The sequence below is a fragment of the Tauraco erythrolophus genome, chromosome 5 (genome assembly GCF_009769465.1).
Source record: "Tauraco erythrolophus isolate bTauEry1 chromosome 5, bTauEry1.pri, whole genome shotgun sequence".
NCBI lineage: Eukaryota > Metazoa > Chordata > Aves > Musophagiformes > Musophagidae > Tauraco > Tauraco erythrolophus.
Window position 1 is genome coordinate 81642066 of NC_141469.1, and position 19743 is coordinate 81661808.

General features: G+C 40.4%; 1 protein-coding gene across 3 annotated transcripts in view; it reads left to right on the forward strand.

Annotated features, from left to right (window-relative positions):
* The window catches only part of PPP3CA (protein phosphatase 3 catalytic subunit alpha), a 201431-nt gene that overhangs the window by 78137 nt on the left and 103551 nt on the right, over positions 1-19743 (forward strand). For all 3 annotated transcript variants that reach the window (XM_086612602.1, XM_086612601.1, XM_086612600.1), the window contains exon 2: positions 7130-7330. In XM_086612602.1, coding sequence (XP_086468728.1) covers positions 7130-7330 — 201 coding nt within the window. The remainder of the gene's footprint in view (positions 1-7129; positions 7331-19743) is intronic.

Below are 19743 nucleotides of genomic sequence, written 5' to 3' on the forward strand. Positions count from 1 at the left end.
CCATAAGAACAGCTGCCACATTCTGCACCTAGGATGGAGTACTGCTGGACACAAGTATAAACTGAGAGAGGAGCGGTTGGAGAGCAGCCCTGCAGAAAGGGATCTGGGGGTGCTGGTTGGCAGCAGGCTCAGTAGGACTTTGGCAAACCGCATCCTGGGGTGCATCAAACACAGCATCACCAATCACCAGCCAGTCAAAAGAGGGGATTATCCCACTGTATTCAGCATCAGTGTGACCTCTCCTTGAGTACTGTGTGCAGTTCTGGGCCCCACAATTTAAGAAGGATCTGAAGGTCCTCGAATGCATCTAGAGGAGAGCAACAAAGCTGGTGAAAGGGCTGGAAGGGATGTCCTGTGAGGAGCAGAGGAGGACTTTAGGCTTGTCTAGTTTGGAGAAGAGGAGGCTGAGGGGCAATCTTGTTGTTCTCTACAGCTTCCTGAGGAGGAGAGACTGAGTGGAACGTACTGAGCTCTCATTTCTGGTATCCAATGATAAGATGCGTGGGAATGGTTCAAAGCTGCGCCAGGGCAGGTTCAGACTGTACGTTAGGAAGCATTTTTTTAATGGGGAGGGGTGGTGGTGAAACGCTGGAATGGGCTTCCTAGAGAGGTGGTTGATGCCCTAAGCCTGTCGGTGTTTAAGAGGCATTTGGACAGTGCCCTTAACATGCTTTAACTTCTAGTCAGCCCCGAAGTGGTCAGGCAGTTGGACTTAGATGATTGTTGTAGGTTCCTTCCAACTGAAATAGTCTATTCTAGTCTAGTCTGTTATTTTCCTCCGGATTTCTCTTCACCTTCAGGTGGGGCGTTTCATGTGAGGAGTGAAGTGGTGAAGCATACTGATTAGAAGGCCACATCAAGTTCCTTAGCATCTAGAAAGAACTTGAAAGAACATAATTACATCATGTTAAGGTCACTACATGACTGCCGTAGCCTTTCCTTTTATACCTACCTTCCTAGCATAGCTTCTGTCCAAAGTTAGGTGAGCTTCTCTGAAGCAATTCCGTCGTTGCTGTTATATTCTCCAGTTATGATTGAAATGTCAGGAGATATTAAAAATAGTCATCAGGGCTGGGATATTTATGAAATGTCTTTGTTGTTTTCTTTGTTATTTTTTTTATTTCGAGCCTTCATACATCAAGAAGTGACGCTAGCAAGGCTCATCTCAGTCTTCTGTGAGCTAGTTTCCTTGCCAACCTGTCGTACATTCTGGTGATGACACCAAGGTCTGGAATTGGTTAATGACTTCAGCAGCAATTAAGCAGCTCTGTTGTGGTGGATTTTATTGTCTCCAACTGTTCTTTGAGAAAGATGCTCCCCCCTGACATGTTACATGTCTGATCTTGTGTAAATACTGACCATTTTTACCACAACTGACTGCCAAGTTTATTGATAATGATTATTTCTGGATCACGGGTGTTATTGCCTCTTCTTAAGTGGCCTGTTTTCCACGCTGCCAGCCAAGATATCTGTCAAAGGAAGTCTTTTCTTTCTATTTTCTCTCTAAATTTGGTATATATGGACTTTGTTGAGGAATGACCCTCTCCTTTCTTCCCGATTTGGTTTACAGGTGCTGTCACTCTAAGGTGACTTCATGCAACCTTCTTTTTGATGGGCTTTTCCGTTATGCGGTGTGACTAGCTTGCCCAGTGTAACCCTCAGCTTTGTGAGGCAACATGCCTTGTTCCTGAGTGACATTGATTTAATTACATCTTTAAACAAATACAGCTGTGTTGAGCACTTCGATTACACTGCAAGAACTTCTTGGCCATGGGGAAAAATTAATGCTAAATTTCTATAGGAATCCTCCTAGTTTCTTATTATTTGATACTGTAAATTTATTTTTCAGATTTTAATTTCCAACACTTTAACCATATCAGCAGTTACTGAGTTTTGTCGAATCTTTTAGTGAAAATCCAGTGAGCAGATTTAGTAAAAAAAAAAAAAAATAAAAAAATTGTCAAATACATCATGTCTTAAAACAGCACATGGAAGTTTGATCTTTTAGAAATGGGTTGCTAATTCTAGTGATGTTTCCAAATCAGCAATAGTTACCAGGCAGGCTTTATAATGTGTGTGCCTACTCTTAATGAAAGGAGCTGATGTAAAATGAAGCCTGATAGGGTGGTGGTTTGGTTTTTTTTAGAAAATAGAAGAATATGAGTTCCACTGAAAAAATTTTGGTTTGAGACTTACACTGCCATGTAAATAGCTGGATTTTTTTTTTATCAGGTAGAGATGTATTTTCCTGTCTAAAATTCAAGTGAACAAAAACCCAGTGAGAAATAGCACGCATTAGGAATGCTGTAGTACAATTGTTTATATCGAAAAGAAATTTTGTCTTCTGAATAACTCACCCTTCTGTATACTACTCCTAAAAAATACCTACTATGAAAAAAAGGTGTACGTTAAAAAAAGATCCCAGTGATCCAATGTGTTTGAATGGAGAACCTGTTGCCAGACAGCTTGTGTATGGAGATGAAAGCATCGTCTGTGCAGTGCCTGAGGAAGTCTGTGCAGGGGGATGTTTGTCGTGGGAGAGCTCGATGTCTTGCGTGGCGGAGCGTTTTCGGCAGTGCCCTTTGCCTCTCCTGCAGCTTTGGTGAGCCCTGCGCTGCCTGGGAGGTTTTGCCGTGTTCTCCTTAGCAGCTGTGGATGGCAGTGACTCATCCTCTTGTTTCTGTCTGTCACCTGAAGTAAGTAGTGTTCTGGAGAGGAAAAAAAATAAAAATTCATCATTCCTTCCCTTTTGGTTCATAGTAGCCCTGTAAGCCAGAAATTTGTAGGCAACTGTACAGGAACACAGTCAGAATTACGTAGTGTTAAACTATTGCCATTGGGTCAAAAAGTTGATCTTTGCTTCTTTATATCCCAGACAGTAGCTTTGGTCAGACATGGCATGGTACAGAAATGCAGAACTCTCTGGTTAAATAGTGAATACTCTAGTGTGGATGTTGTTATTGTTCAGCAGGAATGCCCAAGAATATGCCATGTGTTGAGCCACATAGTAAAATGGGGGTAGATTTTTAAAGTCAGCCTGCAAAAAGTGTAAGCTGTTAAAAATGTTCCTGGCTTTTGAAAAGACGGTTGTGTTGGAGTTCCTGAGATGGGAAAAATGTATCATGAGTCTGAAGATTATACGCAAGTAGATGTAAAAACAATGAAGCTGCAGAGTGACCTGACTTTTTTTTCGCATGTGTAAAGTGTCGACCCATTTAATAACTTGTGTTCTAGCCACTGCTCTACATTGCAAATGTTTCCCAAAATGCAGAATTGCAAATTGCCATCAGAAAAATGCAATGCATTAGGTCGTTGAGATGATGACAGTTATTGTTGCGGTTTTACCTCCAAATGAAGAGGAAAGGGTAAATTTAGATTAGATGAAGAAAATTTTTACAGTGAAAGTGGTGAGGCACTGGAAGAGGTTGCCCAGAGAAGTTGTGGCTGCCCCATCCCTGGCAGTGTTCAAGGCCAGGTTGGATGAGGCTTTGAGCAACCTGGTGTAGTGGAGGGTTTCCCTGCCCATGGCAGGGGGGTTGGAACTAGATGATCTTTGAGGTCCCTTCCAACCCTAACCATTCTATGATTTGTCATGAAAGTATAGTGTGCTATAAACATAGTTACATATAGCATAAGTTACATGAAATTACAGGACAAGCATTACAAAGGGAGATAATCTGCAAGGAACTCGACTGCTGATGAAAGGTAGTTTTTCTTAAGGGCAGACTCCTCTGAAAGTAGTAATTTAGTGTACAGCTTCGTTTTTAAATGAATAATATATGAATGAAAAGATGCTTGCTTTGCTGCATGCTTGTATTTTATTTATGTGTGCACACATGGTCCACTCTAATTAAGCACAGCTCTTTATGGTTTATTTATTTGTTCTAGAGAGGCTGCTTAATATTTGAGAGAAACAGTAATGATGTGTCTGACCTTTGCAGTGGCTGTGTTAACGGTGAGATGGGTTTTGCAGGAGCCTGCAAGAAGAGTAAAATAGCAGGTTGATCTTTTTCTCCATTTGCTGGAACATGCTCAAGAGACCTGAAAGCACCAGGGGAGTGTGTGTGGGGGAACAGTAAAGTGGTTAAAGAGTATTTTCTTGTGTTTTCAGATCTCAGGAGGATGCTAGTGACAGGCTGAGGTAAAGGGTTAAAAACTTTTTCTTTGCTTTTTGTTGTGGTCTGTGTTTTATTACCAAACCACCAGGGTAGTATTTCACTTGGTGAATAGTTGCTTGTTTGTTTGGTGGTTTGAGTTTGTTGGGTTTTTTTAATGCCAGTACAAAGAAATAAATGTAAGTGGATGTGGAGACCAGTCCAGGTTTACAGAGTATGGGTAAGCATGCCTGACTTCCTTGTGTGGTGGTCTTGTAGTGGGATTTGTCACTAAACTTCCTAAAAATACATGTGGTATGTACGCACAAATTTTATCGCCTTTCCCTTTTTTATGGCCTTTGCTTAATACAGATTTCCATCTCTTTTTATAAAAAATGTCTCCTGAGCCTGTGCTGTAGGGAGGATCTCGGTGCTGCCAGGTCAACCTGTCACTCCTTCTCCTGCCTCTCCCTGGTGGGCTCCTCTCCCAGCTTCGCACCCTTCCCCATCGTGCATGCTGTGTGCACAGTTGCTCTCGGTTTTGTTTCTGGGGAAAGCAAAACCACCAGGAGAGAAGGAGTTATTTGTTGCAAGCGCTAATAGCGTAGGTTTAAAAAAAAAAGGTGGAAAAAGAAAGCAGGTATGGAGAAGCTGATAGATACGTGTGTATTGAGATGGTAACATTACTATATATAAAGTGATGGAAATTAAATGATATATTTATAAAAGGATTTTGATTGATCCAAGTATTTGTGGATGATACCAGTAAACAACGATATTTAACTGACTTCCACATGAGCACAACCATTTCTTATGTTGCTCTTCTGTGGAAGCTCTGTGGATGTGTACATACAAAATTAATATTCTCATAATGGAAGATGCAATTTGTGCTCTATTCAGTCGCTCATGTTTTTGCTAATTAATCATTAATCATCTGCTATTGGAACAGTATCTTTTTTTTTTTTCTTTAATTAGCCACTGGTACATGTTTGTTAGAAATCTGCCTGCAGAGCTCTTACAGTGCTGCAGTGTGTGCCGTATTTTTCTCTTAATCAGTAGGTAGCATTTCGTAGCTTTTGTTTGCTTGCCTGTTTTGTTCTATCTTTATAAATCTAAAAATCTCTTTTTAGCATACGTGCATATATGGTAGTTACTTCAAAGCGATAGCATGCTGCATAGATTTTTATACTGTGATACCTTTGGGGAAGAACAGAGGGTGGTTGTCTTGCAAAAAAATGCAAGCTAATGGTACGTGCTTCTGCCAGCCAAACTGATTGGAGATAAGTAACAACTTTTCCCTCTTGTCCTTCCTCCATGCAGGAAATGCAGCATCATTAGGACTAGATGACCTTCTGGGGTTTGGGGTTCTGGTGTTGGTTTGGTTTGGTTCTTTTTTTTGCCCAAGGTGGATTAAGACTTGGAGAACTGCTGAGTTCTCTTTCACCTTCCTTTTTCTCGCCATTATTATCCTTTTCTGCGTTACATGATGAATTGTTTATAGCTAGCAGTCTTGCTTTTGAGGAATTGGGACCTGCTGCGGATATATCTGAAAGATTCACAAAGCATATAACCTCCTCATTTTTGTGAGCATCATGGGACGAAACTTAACTGCAGTAGTTGTGAAAAGCAAGATGAGATTTTGGTCTTTAACAGCCTACCTCTTACCATAGAAGTACCATTCGAAAGATAAACTAATTTAAAGCAGTCTAGGAGTTCTTCTCGATTGAGTGGGAAGATGATCGCCCTTCTGTGGCAGGGCTTTCCAGAGCTGAGGGCTGTATTTCAACTGCATTCTTGGTTGTAGGTGTCATCACTTCAGGAGAATCCCAGTGGTGTCAGGCATGTCATAAACTTTCACTTTCTCCCCCTTTTGTCCCACCTTTAAGTCCAAGAGCAGTTGCCCTTCAGTGTATTGCAAAGACCCACATTCATTAGTCCACACCAGACTATTTCAGTGAATGGACTACTGGAGCTAGGGTGGCAAAAAGGGGAAAAAAAAGACCTCCACGACATTTTCTGAAGATGTTTGTGTTTGGAATATTTGTGGAAAATAACTGCACAAGGGGAGATTATTAGTAATCTGCTCTGTTACATATGGTAGTGTGAGCTCCCTGGTCGGAGCTCCTGAATAACCTGACCCTCCCGCAGCTGTGGGATAATGACCCTGCGACTGGCGAGGCAGGTGGTGCCGAATGCTGCTCCGATTGAACCGCGAGGGAAAAGGGGTTAAGCTGGGATAACGCTCCATCCCGGCAGCTGACAGCATCACCTCCGAGCCTTCTCTCCCGGCGGGCTCCAGGGGAGCGGGAGCAGGAGCCTCTGAAGTTTGCCATACGCCTCAGACCCTACGCTGCCATGTTGCCAGGGCAACCCACCCATTTATTCCTTTACGTCTGACTTCAGTCCCGTGCATCCTCTGCCCTGGCTTTGCTGGAGCGGGCTGGCTGGCACTCGGGTGCACTTTGATGGGCTTCCAGTGTATCTTGTGTAGCTAACTGGTACTTGTATGGAGAAGACATCTTCCACCCCCCTACCCCACGTCGTTAGGGAGAGGTCTGTCTTGGATTTCAGCGTTTTAATTGGAGTGCATCTATGCGTGTGCGTGCACGGAAATTAAATATTGCACTTGTTTGGGCATTTGATACCCTTAATGGAAGGGAGCATTATATCAATGTTCTCTAGTGCTACTAGAGCTGTTTAAGCTCCTTTACCTTCTTTCCCAGATATTCCCGTGCCTTTTGTGGGGCTTGTTTGAATGTGTCTACCCGTAAATATTGCCTAAATCTTCCTCATAGTGTTTTATAAGCATCGATTAGTTGTTGCATGTGTGAATAACGTAGCCCGCAGAATACAAGTGCTTCAGTGGTATCTTTGATAATGTATGTACAATTTAAACCACAAATTATAAGAGGCAGTAGAAAATCAACGCTAACACTGTTTTGCAGCAGAGATGTCTTTTGAAATGTGTCGTTATCAGTAATAGAGGCTTTACTGTAAAAAGTGACCAGATATTTTTCTTTTTTTTTTCCACTCAGCTGTCCCATTTCCTCCAAGTCACCGGCTCACAGCTAAGGAAGTGTTTGATAACGATGGAAAACCACGTGTGGATATCTTAAAGGCACACCTTATGAAAGAAGGGAGACTGGAAGAGAGCGTTGCTTTGAGAATAATAACAGAGGGAGCTTCAATTCTTCGCCAGGAAAAAAATTTGCTGGACATAGATGCACCAGTCACAGGTTAGTATGGAGTCATGATGATGATGAAGGGGATGGTTACTGGTTTAGGACATGTTAAGTAATGCATGAGTGTGTTGCAGCTTCCTAAAGAGCTGAAAGGCAGCTTGAAAATCACTTATTCTCTCCAATACTCTATTTTCTCTTTGTCTGCTACCACTAGGATAATGGAGACCATCAAGCAGCTTGTAAATTAGAGGGAAAGATCAATTCTGCTGAGCCCTTTTTGATTCTAAGGGAGAGAACACTTTTAGTCTTTAGGAGAAGATTAGAAGAACTTAAACTTGAAAACTTATCTGGCCTTTTGCACCGGGTGTTAATTCCATAATTCTATAGATGCCGTTTACCATAGTAGCACTTTTCAGACGTACAGACAGCATTGGGCTCTGAATGAACAATGGTGTCGGAGTAAATGGAAATTTTAATTAAATGCTAAGGAAAATAACGAGTGCAGCAAAAAGGAAAAAATATAGTAGAATCCCAGTTTGTGTTGCCTGGGGGATTAATGAATTGTGCTGGTTGCAGAACCCATCCCGCCCTTGTCAAACACTACCACCTACTCATTAATCCTCAGGAAATGCCTTATACTTTGAATTTCCTTCTCTAATTGTCTCCTGCCTCCGACTGCATTCTAAACGTATGAATGCATTTGCTTGCTCTAATGTGCCTCCTCCCCTGTTTTGTTGTTTTTGTTGGATATGAATGCATTTTTGGCAAGAAATCGATCTGTGGCATAGAAAGCCGTGGGGCAAAAGATAACTAATTCCAACCATCATAAACTATGAAACCGAACTGTAAAACTTGGTCTAAGGTGTCAGGTTGTTTTGTTACTTTTGTTTCTGGAGAGCCCTGAAAAAAGTAAAAGAAATAGGTTAATCTACTGCAGAAGAAGGATTACCAGTCTTTATTATCAGTAATGGTAGCATTCACCAAAAACTACAAGAAATGACGTTTTTGCTACTTTTAGGAAGCCTTCTCTGAAAATAAAGATTGCAGTGTCTGGACTAGAATGACACAAGTTACCAAAGCTTGTAATTTTAAAAATTACATCCAAATAGGGAATCGTAGCTTGACCTGGAGAGATAATATGTATCATCTTTTATGTAATAATTAGCTTGTCGTGCTGCTGAACAATTCTGATGGAAAAGATATCAATCATGCTGCAGCTCATGGGTGAATAAAGTAAATATGACGAATAAAAGGATCCTCCGAGTAGACTGAGAATAAAGTTCTACAAACATTTTCTTTGACTCTTCAGGATAAAAGGAAGAAGTCGTGGGGGTGCAATACCATTGTCCAGAACTGAGTGCCAGATGTGCAGAAATTCTACCTTTCTGTGGATGTTCTCTTTTTTCTTTTTTTTTGAGTGTGTGTGTTTGGGGTTTTTTTTAATCCATTGAGAGATGTAGACTGTAGGAGGACCGGTCTGGTGTATTATGTCCTGACTGATTTCCATAAGTCCATGTTTAATATTCTCTCTCTCTAATTTTTCTCTTTAAAACTTATTTCTGAAATGCTTTTGAAGGTATTGGAATTGTTCTGAATTATGTTTTGGAGATTAATCTCCTGAAGGTTACCCCATTGTATAACACTGGTATAATTTAGGTCTTTGATTCTTTTTTCAGTTGAGCCTACAGCTTGCTTTGTTCCTGCTTTTGAAATTATTCTCCCGCAGTGATTGTGATACTGCAGTATTCATCAGGGTGGCTGGTAACTACTCTCTTTTAAGCTGGCGTAGGAAAGCTGGACTCCTGATGCTTGTTAGCAGGGTAGCTGAGAAGTGCTAATGTTCTGTATGAACAAACATGAAAGCTGGAGTTAGGAAAGTGATCATCAAAGGAAGGAAGAAAAATAATTGTGAGGGGGAGGCTGGGAAAACTTGTGAGGCATGTTGTTATGGGCCTGACAATTTTCTTTGTATGAGTAGTATGACAGCAGGTGACTGGGTAAAGAGAATATCAATTGACCGATGATGTAGTGGAAGTGCAAGGTATACAGGCAATCAAGAAATAACTATGGAGTAGAGGAAAACTGTTTTCATATGTATGGAAGAATAAACAAAACCATTGATAGAGTGGAGAAGAAAATAAATTTTCGTTTTTTTAAACACGGCAAGCAGTCTTGTTGAAGAGCAACAGTCATAAATCATTAATATGACATCCTTTGTGGGACACGCATTCATCTTTTAGAAACATACCCCTGTAGTGGGTTAATTAGATGGTGATCATCAAAAAGAAGAGATAGAAGAGTTTAACTGTTCAAGTAAGAGCACTGTGGATTAGTACAGTGATACACTTTATGAATGTTGAAAAACCTGAACATTTTGTCTTAAAGCCTTGTGCAGCCATCCTTCAGCTGGAAATTTCCCTTTAGTTTAATTTAAGGCTTGAGATAGTTGTCCTCAGAAAAAAATATCAGAGTTCTATTCATAAAAAAATGTCTCATGAAATAAAGTGGGTACATAGAAGACTCGGATTTGAGAGAGAAGATGGTTTGTATAATGGGGAGGAAGCATGCAAAGAGCCTTAATGTGGAATACACAGTCTATTATTTTGTGTTTATGCATAAAACTTACTCCGTGTCTGTGGTTAGCTGGAAGCACCAATGATTGTCCTTTTGAGTTGATAGATTTTTTTGTTTTGTTTTCAGATTTGGCAAGGTTATAAGCCTTATGAAATATTGGTGATGAATTAATTTCCAACCTTAGCTCAAATTGTTATCGTTTGCTACGTGCATACTTACATACGTGCATGCAAAGTTTGCCACAGTTCTCACTTACAACCAAGGTGAACTCTTCTTGCAGTTGCTACACAGGGTTGCTGTTTGCTGGGTAGGCATCTGAACAGAGCCTGCACTAAGAAGAAACTCCAAGTCCTCTGCTATCAGGTCTCTTCTTGCATCCAGGAAGTGTGTCTTGAGGCAACTTTGTCTTGACTTGCGAGTGTGAGTTGGGATTGGGAAGGATGGAGAGAATTGAGTCAAAAAAAAGTGAGTGTATTGAGGGGAAGGCTGAAAGTAGGGATGAAAAGTGGTAACGGCTGCTCAACAGATGACAAGGAGGCGGTTGAGACCAACCACTTGACTTGAAGACAAGAGTATGTGATAGAGGTGAAAAGCTTGAGAGACAAGGAAATAGCCAAGAGGCTGAGTCAGAGGTTGACAGAGAACGGCTGGGCAGGCCAAATAGGAAAATGAACAAGAGGTTGACAGATAATTGGGACTATCTGAGCAAGGCACCTGGTCTGGGGGTTGGAACTAGATGGATCTTTGAGGTCCCTTCCAACCCTAACCATTCTCTGATTCTATAAAGCGGCACGTGGTAGAGTAGGCCTGGCCAGAGTGACAGCTGTGGTAGAAGAACTTCTCTTCCCAGAGAAGTTGTAGAAGCCCCATGCCTGGAAGTCTTCAAGGCCAGGTTGGATGAGGCTTTGGGCAACCTGGTGTAGTGGAGGGTTTCCCTGCCCATGGCAGGGGGCTTGGAACTAGATGATCTTTGAGGTCCCTTCCAACCTAAACCATTCTGTGATTCTATCTATAAAACGAGAAGTTCTTTGAATGTGTTACATCAGAAAAAGAAATTTAGGTAAAGCCTTTGATGGCAGTGTTGCCTTGCTTGGCTTTCAGTCTGTAAAATGGACCCTTTAGCTCACCTGCGTTTTGAAGGCAGTAATTCACACGTCTTTCGAAGTGTTGAGATACTGCTATACTGAGTGGTGTTGAAAGTATTTGAGCAAGCTGATCATGCTGTCTTCGGAGTAAGATTTGTAGAAATTTTGTAACTTAAGTATATTTCACACAAGTGAAGAGAACACAACTTGAAAGTTGCTGGCTGCTTGAGTATATTGTTCTGCCTACTGCATGAAAAGGAGTAGAAAGTGACTATGTAATTAGGGAAGTTGTAGCATAATGCATATGCAAGAGAGGTGGCACCTGAAACCTTAGTCCTGTCATATCCTAAATATGGAGGTCTTTTTTTGCCAACATTTGTGATGTTCACTTTAATTACTACATGTATGATTTATTGACATTAATGAGCCTCAGTTCATTGGTCCTTTTCAAAGCAGCAAAACCTGCACTTTTTGAACACGCTGAATTGTTTTTTTCCAACATCTGCAAAAATTAACAGCTACAAGAGGAGCTGGGATTAAAATACAAGAACTCACAGGTCATACTGCAGAATTTGGTTTCAACAGCAAAGTAGTTGATGACAACAGTCAATTCCAGCTTCGCAGTTAGATCTGATTTTGAAGTTGGCCCTGTTTTGAGCCGAGCAGGTTGTGCTAGGTGACCTTCCCACCTTAACTTTTCTGTCATTTTAATTTATACCTCATTAAATTACGTACTTAACTATAGGGTAGACGTAGAACTCTAAGTGGTAGGTTTGTCTAATATCTCTCATTGTGTGTCTTTGCTTTTACCTTTTGGATTGTGTTTCTTGAGGACATTGCTAATTTACAGATATGGAATGAAAATAGGATGATATTTCTTGCACATATGACTGTACAACTAAATAAGCATGTCAGACGTGGTGTTTTTAAGGTGAGTCTTTTTTCCCTGTTGATATCTATTTTAAAAGCAATTAACATGTGCTCTGTTTCTTCTTGTAACATATAAGGGCTTTCATTTTGGGTACTCTGTGTGCTGCTTTTGGTTGGTCTCTGCCCATTGTTATTAACAGGAGTTTCCTCTACTAAACTAAGAACACAAAAGCCTTAAGTCATATTAAGTCATATGCATCTTTAGAAATCGGTGCCTTTTCGTATGTGGTACTTACAGGTCGTGTATGAATGTTACCCAGGCACCTGCCTGTGTACAGATGTTCTCAATTCTGTTTGCATGGGTGCCACCACCAGGTGCGGCAGTGACAACAGTTTCTGGCCCTGTGACAATAGCCAGGCCATGTGCAGGACAGCATCTGTCAGTCCCTTATTTAGAAAAAATGGAAAATAGGTAAAACAAGCATACACTCTTGTTCTAAACCTTCACATGCTCCACTGAGAAAGCCCTGACTACCATCCAGTATTCAAAGCTTTCTGAAATGCCGGGTGCTTGGACTTGGTATGGGAAGATAGGTGAGCACCAGGTGAAAACAGGATGAAAGCTTATTGTTGCAGTGTAGAAACTTTATAAAAGAAAGGGAAAGTGTCTCCGTGTTTACAGGTCTTTTCCGTGACCATGTTGTTTTCCTCTGTTAGTCCTGGATTTTGCAGCTCTCACGTTTGTGGATGTGGTAGGTGCAAGGAAACCACTGTTGCTTGCAAAGCCTTCCTTGCTGTTCCCTTTGCATGGCGTAGTGTGAGGTGAGTGTGTATTTCCAGTAGGCATGTAAGTACAAACCTTGTGCCTGAAAGGAGGAATACACCTGCTTGCAGTTTCCTTGCAGCGTCTCTGGGTAAAAGAATTCCATTCGCTTGGTTGAATGTCACAGTGGTATGGAAATACAACTTCAACACTTGAGTTGCTTGTAGTGTTTGTATCGTAGCGAGCATGCTGAGGGGGTTTCCCATTTGAACTCTAAATTGATGGGGGGGAGAGCTTGTAGGCATCTGGGGATAGAATCATAGAATGGTTTGGGTTGGAAGGGACCTCAAAGATCATCTAGTTCCAACCCCCCTGCCGTGGGCAGGGACACCCTCCACTACACCAGGTTGCCCAAAGCCTCAAGATAGCGTGTGTGGGAACAGCTGCGGCAACTCTTACCTTCGGAAACCTTTGGTGCATTAGGTCCATAAAAACTACAGATGGAAAGCTCTTTCCTGACAGCATGTGCCTTTACGATCTTTGAGGCTTCCAGATATTCTCTGGGTACGTTATTCCATGGGACGGTAGGGTCTTCTGGGCCTGGACGGTTCCTCATGTTCCACATACATTTTTCCTTTGCCCAGTTCCTCTCATTTGGTAGCATGAAACACCACTAGGTTGCTAGCACTGTGCAAGTTAAAACTTCGTAAGCATGAAGAATTTTTAGCTGAAGTGATCAATGTTAAGGCAACCTAATAAAACCACATCATAGTAAGAAGGCAATAATGTTTAAAATGGCGTTGAACTGCAGAACACATGTAAGTGCTCTGGTGCAATGGGAGAGTCAAACTAAACCAGTTCTTTCTCATTTTTGCATTTGAAGCAGTTTAAGATAGAATTCCAGCATGGAAAATAAACAAGATTGCTTATTAGAGGCCTACAAGTACTATAGAGATCTATCTATATTAGCACTACATGAAAGTTTGTCTGAAATTAACATTTCAGTATAAGAAATTTTAGTTAAAACTTCTCTTTTTGACGCTTGAGTAATTTACTTTAAACCTAAAGGACCATGATTATTGTTAAGGAAACTATTGAATTTCCAGGAAGCTGTTACAACTAAAATATTTACTTATGTGTCACCAAAAAAATAATAATAAATTTACATGATCAAATTGTAAAACTTCATCCTGAGTGGGTCATGTCTCCAGACTCGCAAGTCTAAAAGCTTTAATGCTGGTTTGAAGTCTAGACACCTGCAGCTTCTGAGGGTAAGTGTTGAACAGAAGAATTATTCTTTTCCCTTCCTTGCCATAACGCATTCATTAAAGTTATCTTTAAAAAGCATCTTTAATGTTGTTTGTGATCCTAAGAGTCAGTAAGTGATGGGGCCTGCCCTCCGATCAGGGCGCTGGTTACAGTAGGGCACTTCTCTCTGTCTCCCAGCCAAGTAGTGGTATCTTTGTTGTAACTTCTTCAGCTGTATGGCCAGTCATTCTGAAAACATGCTCATGTTTTGGTCAGTCTAGCCTTAAAATGCATGAGTCTCAAATGTTCCTGCTATAACTGCATCAGTTTGAGTCTCTGTTATGCTGGTATACGTTCCCCACGTGGACCAGTAACACCTGAGAACTGGGCGCGTTTCAGGAAATGATTCTCGCTCTCAGAATAAACGGCCTGCAGTTAATTCTCCCTCACAGGGAAAGAAACTTCGGCTGCAGTGAGGTAGATGTTGGTTTGAAATAAACTTTGACATGTTTCTCTCTTAAATGTCAATTCATGATCTCATTTGCATAAATAATACGACGTTTCAACAGAACAGGTTGAAGCCATGGAAGAGGAGGAAAGGATGCATCCTTCTTGAAAAGATAGTCCGATTGTTTTTACATGCCTGTGCAACGCAGGTCTGACCTCTGACTTAATAAATGAATTAGTCTTCAGGAAGAAATATTTGCCATCGTTTTTTAAAATGTGTTAGATATACTCTTTTCTCACTGGATGCATTAGCGCAGTTGGCTGTTTCAACAATTATTTCCCTTTACAAATCACTGTTGAATGTTATTAACATACAGAGCACCTGGATGTTAAACTCCTGTTAAAAATAATTTATGATATAAACATGCTGTTGAACAGCTAAAGTGAACTTGATTGGATCCTTTAATTGGATTGCTGATTAAAACTGACACTGCTTCAGCTGTTTTGCATGCTTTATTGCAAACTCATAATACATCAAATCACTTGTGGCTTAAAAACTGGGACTTTCAAAAGAAGGTAAAGATGTAAGACTATGTATTCAAATTTTTCTTGATCTGTTCCTTACCTAAACGCTTCTGTCTGTTCCAGATATGGATTGAAATATGCCTGCCTGCATCCCTGGTAGAACAAAGTGATTGTGTCTTGTAGCTTAATTGAGCTGCTTCAGACATCAGCATCTGAGATTTTGGCAGAGCTGATGTTTTCTAGTAGCAGCTGCTTAAATCTATCGTTATTGCCAAGACAGTGGATACTACGGACTGTATTCTTTACAACTACCTTACTACTTGTAAATAATCTATCATTAACTTGCCTTGGTGCAAAAATCATAATCAAATCAGCCAAAATGAACTCGTGGGATCAGAAATGCTTTTCAGGTATGAAGCTTAATTTGATGCTGTGAAATGGAGGATCAAAGGCATATTTGGCTTCAAGTCAGCACAGAAATTGCATTGATTAAAAAATAACCACCAGCAAAAATACAGAAACAACTGCTTGCAAATACCTAAGTCCTTAGGAGTTTGTTCTTACCATTTAGAGTATGGGTGCTGCTTCATCATGTAAATACTGACAGCACAGTATAGCATGTTAGTGTTTCTTCTAGGGGTGTTGCAAGAAGACATTGTACATCATAGCAGTGGTGTTTATTGTAGCTTCTGAGAGATTTTTCTGAAACTTGTAATTCAGGTTTTTTTATTTGCTTTGCAATTATGTAGTCAGTGGCACAACTTGAGTTAGAACTGGGTAGTTGTGGGTCTTTGACACCTGGATTCTTTTTTGAAAATAACCATGATATTTGCACTGTGTAATCCTCATCAGGAAGAAAGAGATCCTTTGTTTTTTGCCTTTCGTATTCTCTTAGCTTTGCCTAGTTATTCCTCCTTTTGATTCTGGCCTCAGGTTAATTTAACTCAATCTTAGGTCGTAGTTTATATTGGCAAAGGGTGTGGGAATGCAGTGGGATCACTGCTGAAATCTCAGCCACCCACATTCCTTCCTCCCCCATCTTGGATGGAGGAGCTACTGAAACGAGTAAGACCTAGAAGGGGGTAGAGGGAAATTCCAGCATATGTTTGCCTTCCCCCCACCAGGAAAACAAAAATCTACCAGTCACGCACGAACCAGCGTTCCCCACTTAAAGTGTGTGTGAAATAACAGAGGATGATGATTTATATGTGCGTGAGGCTGGAAGGAGGATTGATTCTGTCTTAATCACACTGTACTTGCAACAGCTGTAGAGCAGCCATAGTGTAGAAATCAAGCTGGGAACAGCTGTGGGGGAGAAGAGGAGGAACTGGAGGAGTACGAGGGGGTGGACTAATAGCAAGACAGAGACAAACAGTGTTTTTGTCAGCTGATCATTGCGACTTCGAGGTACCACTGTATTCACCTGATTTCAGAATTAGCTGTACAGATGGTACAGATGAGTGCACCGGTTGTTTAGAGTGCAGTGGTGCTTTTGGAGCTAACACGTCTTGCCTTCATAGAGTGGTTTGGGTCGGAAGGGACATCAAAGATCATCTAGTTCCAACCCCTCTCATCTTATGCTTTACATTTGTGTGTCTCACCTTTCACCAAAACCTGCCTGTGAAGCACTGGCAAGTGCAAAGGAGATAACTAGCAGGTGTGTTCTTAAGAGATCATCACCTGTCATCACTTAGGAAAAGTGCAACTCAGTGTTAGTTAGAAGTTGGAAACGATGCTTACAGAACAATGTGATTCTGGGATGGTTTCTTCTTCTTTCTGCCTTTAGATGCTTATTCATTAGCATTTTAATACTACTGGAGCTGAGACATCTGTTGGGTTTCTGCAGTTTATTTAGACGAAACATTTCTAGAATAGTTTCCAAGTATATAATATCCTCTGTGAAGATTTTGTCTTTTTAAATGAAAAAAATCTGCTGTAGTTCCAAACACTTTAGTTTTAAAAAATCTCATGTTTTTACGTTTTCTTTAAACTCTATAAAATCTATGCTCTTTAAATAGATGCACCAATTGTGAAGATTAATTGTGCTGAATAGGAGCATGTCTTCAATCTGCAGTTGATTTCAGAAAATGTTGTTAAGGTTCACAGAGGATTGTGGCAATAGGTACATGATTTCTACCAGTAGTGTGTCAAGCCATCACATTTTATTAATTATGTCATTATGTGCCTTTTTTAGGGCATCAAATCATTAAATGGTGAGTTTGAAATTGTTCCTTGGTGCTCTCTCCAGAATGACTGTGTTGACTTCTACTCGTCTCTTCTCTTAGGTTTGAGAATCTAAATCTAGTTGAAATTCATGTATTGATACCACTTGGGACGCTAATTACTTCCTGAGAAAATATTCTTGATAAGTGAGGAGGATCTTGCTCATCATCCTCTCAAGCAGATTCAGCAAGAATTAAATTTTCAAGAGGAATCTTAAGTCCTGTGCTGTTTTATCATTCCCTTTGTTGCGTAAATAATCCCTTGAGCTCACCAGTTGTGTTGAACCTTGTGGATCACTTGGTTTAAGTCAATGTTGTTCCTTTTTGTGAGTTTTTTTTGGGTCCAGCTACATCATCATCTTTAAAGCAGGCAAGCCAAGGACACAACGGCAGTGGATTAAGCTCCAATTTAAGAGCCTGTGGCTAAGAATCAAAACCAGTCTTTTGGTGCTCTGCACAAGGGAAGACGCTGCAGAGAATCCTCTGGTTCCTTAGGTGTATCAGCATTACTGCTTTCAGATGTTACCTCTGAAAGGTGAGTATTTGATAGTCACTTTTACTCCCCTGTCTTCCTCCACATCTGCCTCTGCAAGAAATTCTACCTTTACAACTGGAAAACATCACAAAAGTATTGCTTCCATCAAAATAGGTTGATTTCAGAAATCAAAAGGAATTGCTTGTGGGAGTTCACTGCAGGAGTTTATCCAGCCAGACTAAAAATATTTTTTTTCTGAGTATTCAAGGAGATAAAATTGAGTGAACTGTGTGAGATTTATTCTTTATTAACCTGTATTAATAAAAAAGACTAAGTGCCATTTTTAATCTATAACCTTAAAAAAAAAAAAAAGGAGGAAACCTACCACACATTTCGGCTCATCTTTCATGCATGTTCTCTTCTGTGTTTGGTGCCCTCTGTACATACAGCTCAAGAGCTCTAGGGTGGCACCATGGATTGGAGGCATCGCTGGTGGCCTTAGAAAAAAATCCTGTGACTTCAGCTTTTAATGAAGTGGCAGTGCAAGAACACTTCCATTTTCTTTCTGCTTGGCTTGCTTTATGTTGTGGGCAATAGTCGGAGTTGTCTAGAACAATAAATTATGAAAACTAATGTGGCTTCTTCCACTTCATTTCCTTTGACTCTTATCAGACTTAAGAGGGGAAAAGCTAGCCTCAGTGCAGATACACAAGTAAAAGCAAAGAGAAGTAGACCTAAGAGCTATTTGTGATATCAGCCTACATACTTAAAACTAGTTTTTTGGTTTTGTTTTTTGTTTTCCAAAATGATCTCAAAAACTCCAGTTGAAAGAGTAAGACTCATTTGAGGAGAAACTCGTCTTTAGATTCTGAACAAATAAGAAAATATGTGACTGTCAACTGCAGTTAATTATTAAAGCATATGACAGTTGACAGCCATTTCACCAAAATGTTACTGGAAATGAGGTTAGCATGGTAAACAAGTGTTGAGGTAGACTAACACAAAGTAGACTGCATTGCTCTCTAAGTATGATAAAGCAATCATTGTTAAGGATTTGAGGGTGGTTTGTATGTTATACTTGTTATTTTTAATGATTGCAGCAGATTAAAAATAGGTTTGTAGTCTACTGATTGTCTCAGAATTACTTGGGGTTTAGGGTTTTTTGTTTTATTTTTATTAAAGTATCGACGACTGGAGAGAACTTGCTTGTTATGGTGAAAAAACTTAATTTCCAAACACACACAGAGGTTATTTATGGCCAAAACCACCTCTTACTACAGAGGGCCAGCTTCAAGTGTGATTAAATCCTGTGTAAATCAATAGTTCCTCTGTGGAAATCTAATGGCATTGCACCTAGATTTTGTTGTAAAATTAGAGAAGCATTAAGGGGATGTGTGGGGAGGAGGCCACGCATGGTGCAGTGTACTCCTGTGGCTCCCTGAATCCTTGTTGAGGGAACAAATGTATCCTCAGTAAACTGATGATTTTAGCGATGCAAAATCACTTTCATATCATTGGTGCCAATCTAGGTTTTCAAAAGTGCCTCTGCTTTTTGTAGCGTAGAGGCTTGAGGCTTCGGAATAGGAAGACTGTATCAAACGTGAGGCATGAGCTGTTTGAAATGTGACTGGTTGAAGATGCCATCTGGTGGTATGCGTTTGGTACGTCTGGCTGCTTCCTCGTGTATCCCCCATGGAGGCAGCATGTTCTTTAACGTGCAAGAGAGAAAGAATAACCATGGTAAGGTCAGGAAAAAAGGTCTCTAGCTGTTGCTATAGGCACCTGCCAGGAGACTCCTACAAGTGTAGAAGATAGGCATAAGCAATTAATGCAAGTCAGTCTTTTATTTTGAAGTCTGATTTTTCTTTTTCTAAATAAGCGTTTGGGAAAAATGTCAGGTTATCTTACTTGGGGAAGCAGCGAAAAATAAACTGGATTTGTGTTGGATTGAGGTGGCAATGAATTGGTGGAAGATCTGCCTCCTTCTGCCATAAAAACCTGCATCAAGCAAAGGTAATGCATTTCAATGGCATAAGCAAAAAGTCTATTTTCATTAGTTGATCAAACCTTGTTCTGTGTGGGTTCTAAAACCTCCAGGGCTATATTTAAAAAAAAAATCTGTAAGACTATCAGAAATGAATATCATCTTTCCTAGTTTTTATGCAAAACCTTTGAGAAGAACTTTTAAGGTTTAACATGAGCTGAATGAATGAAGGTTAAAACGTTGTAGCAATAGCAGTTACTTGCTGTGCTATTGA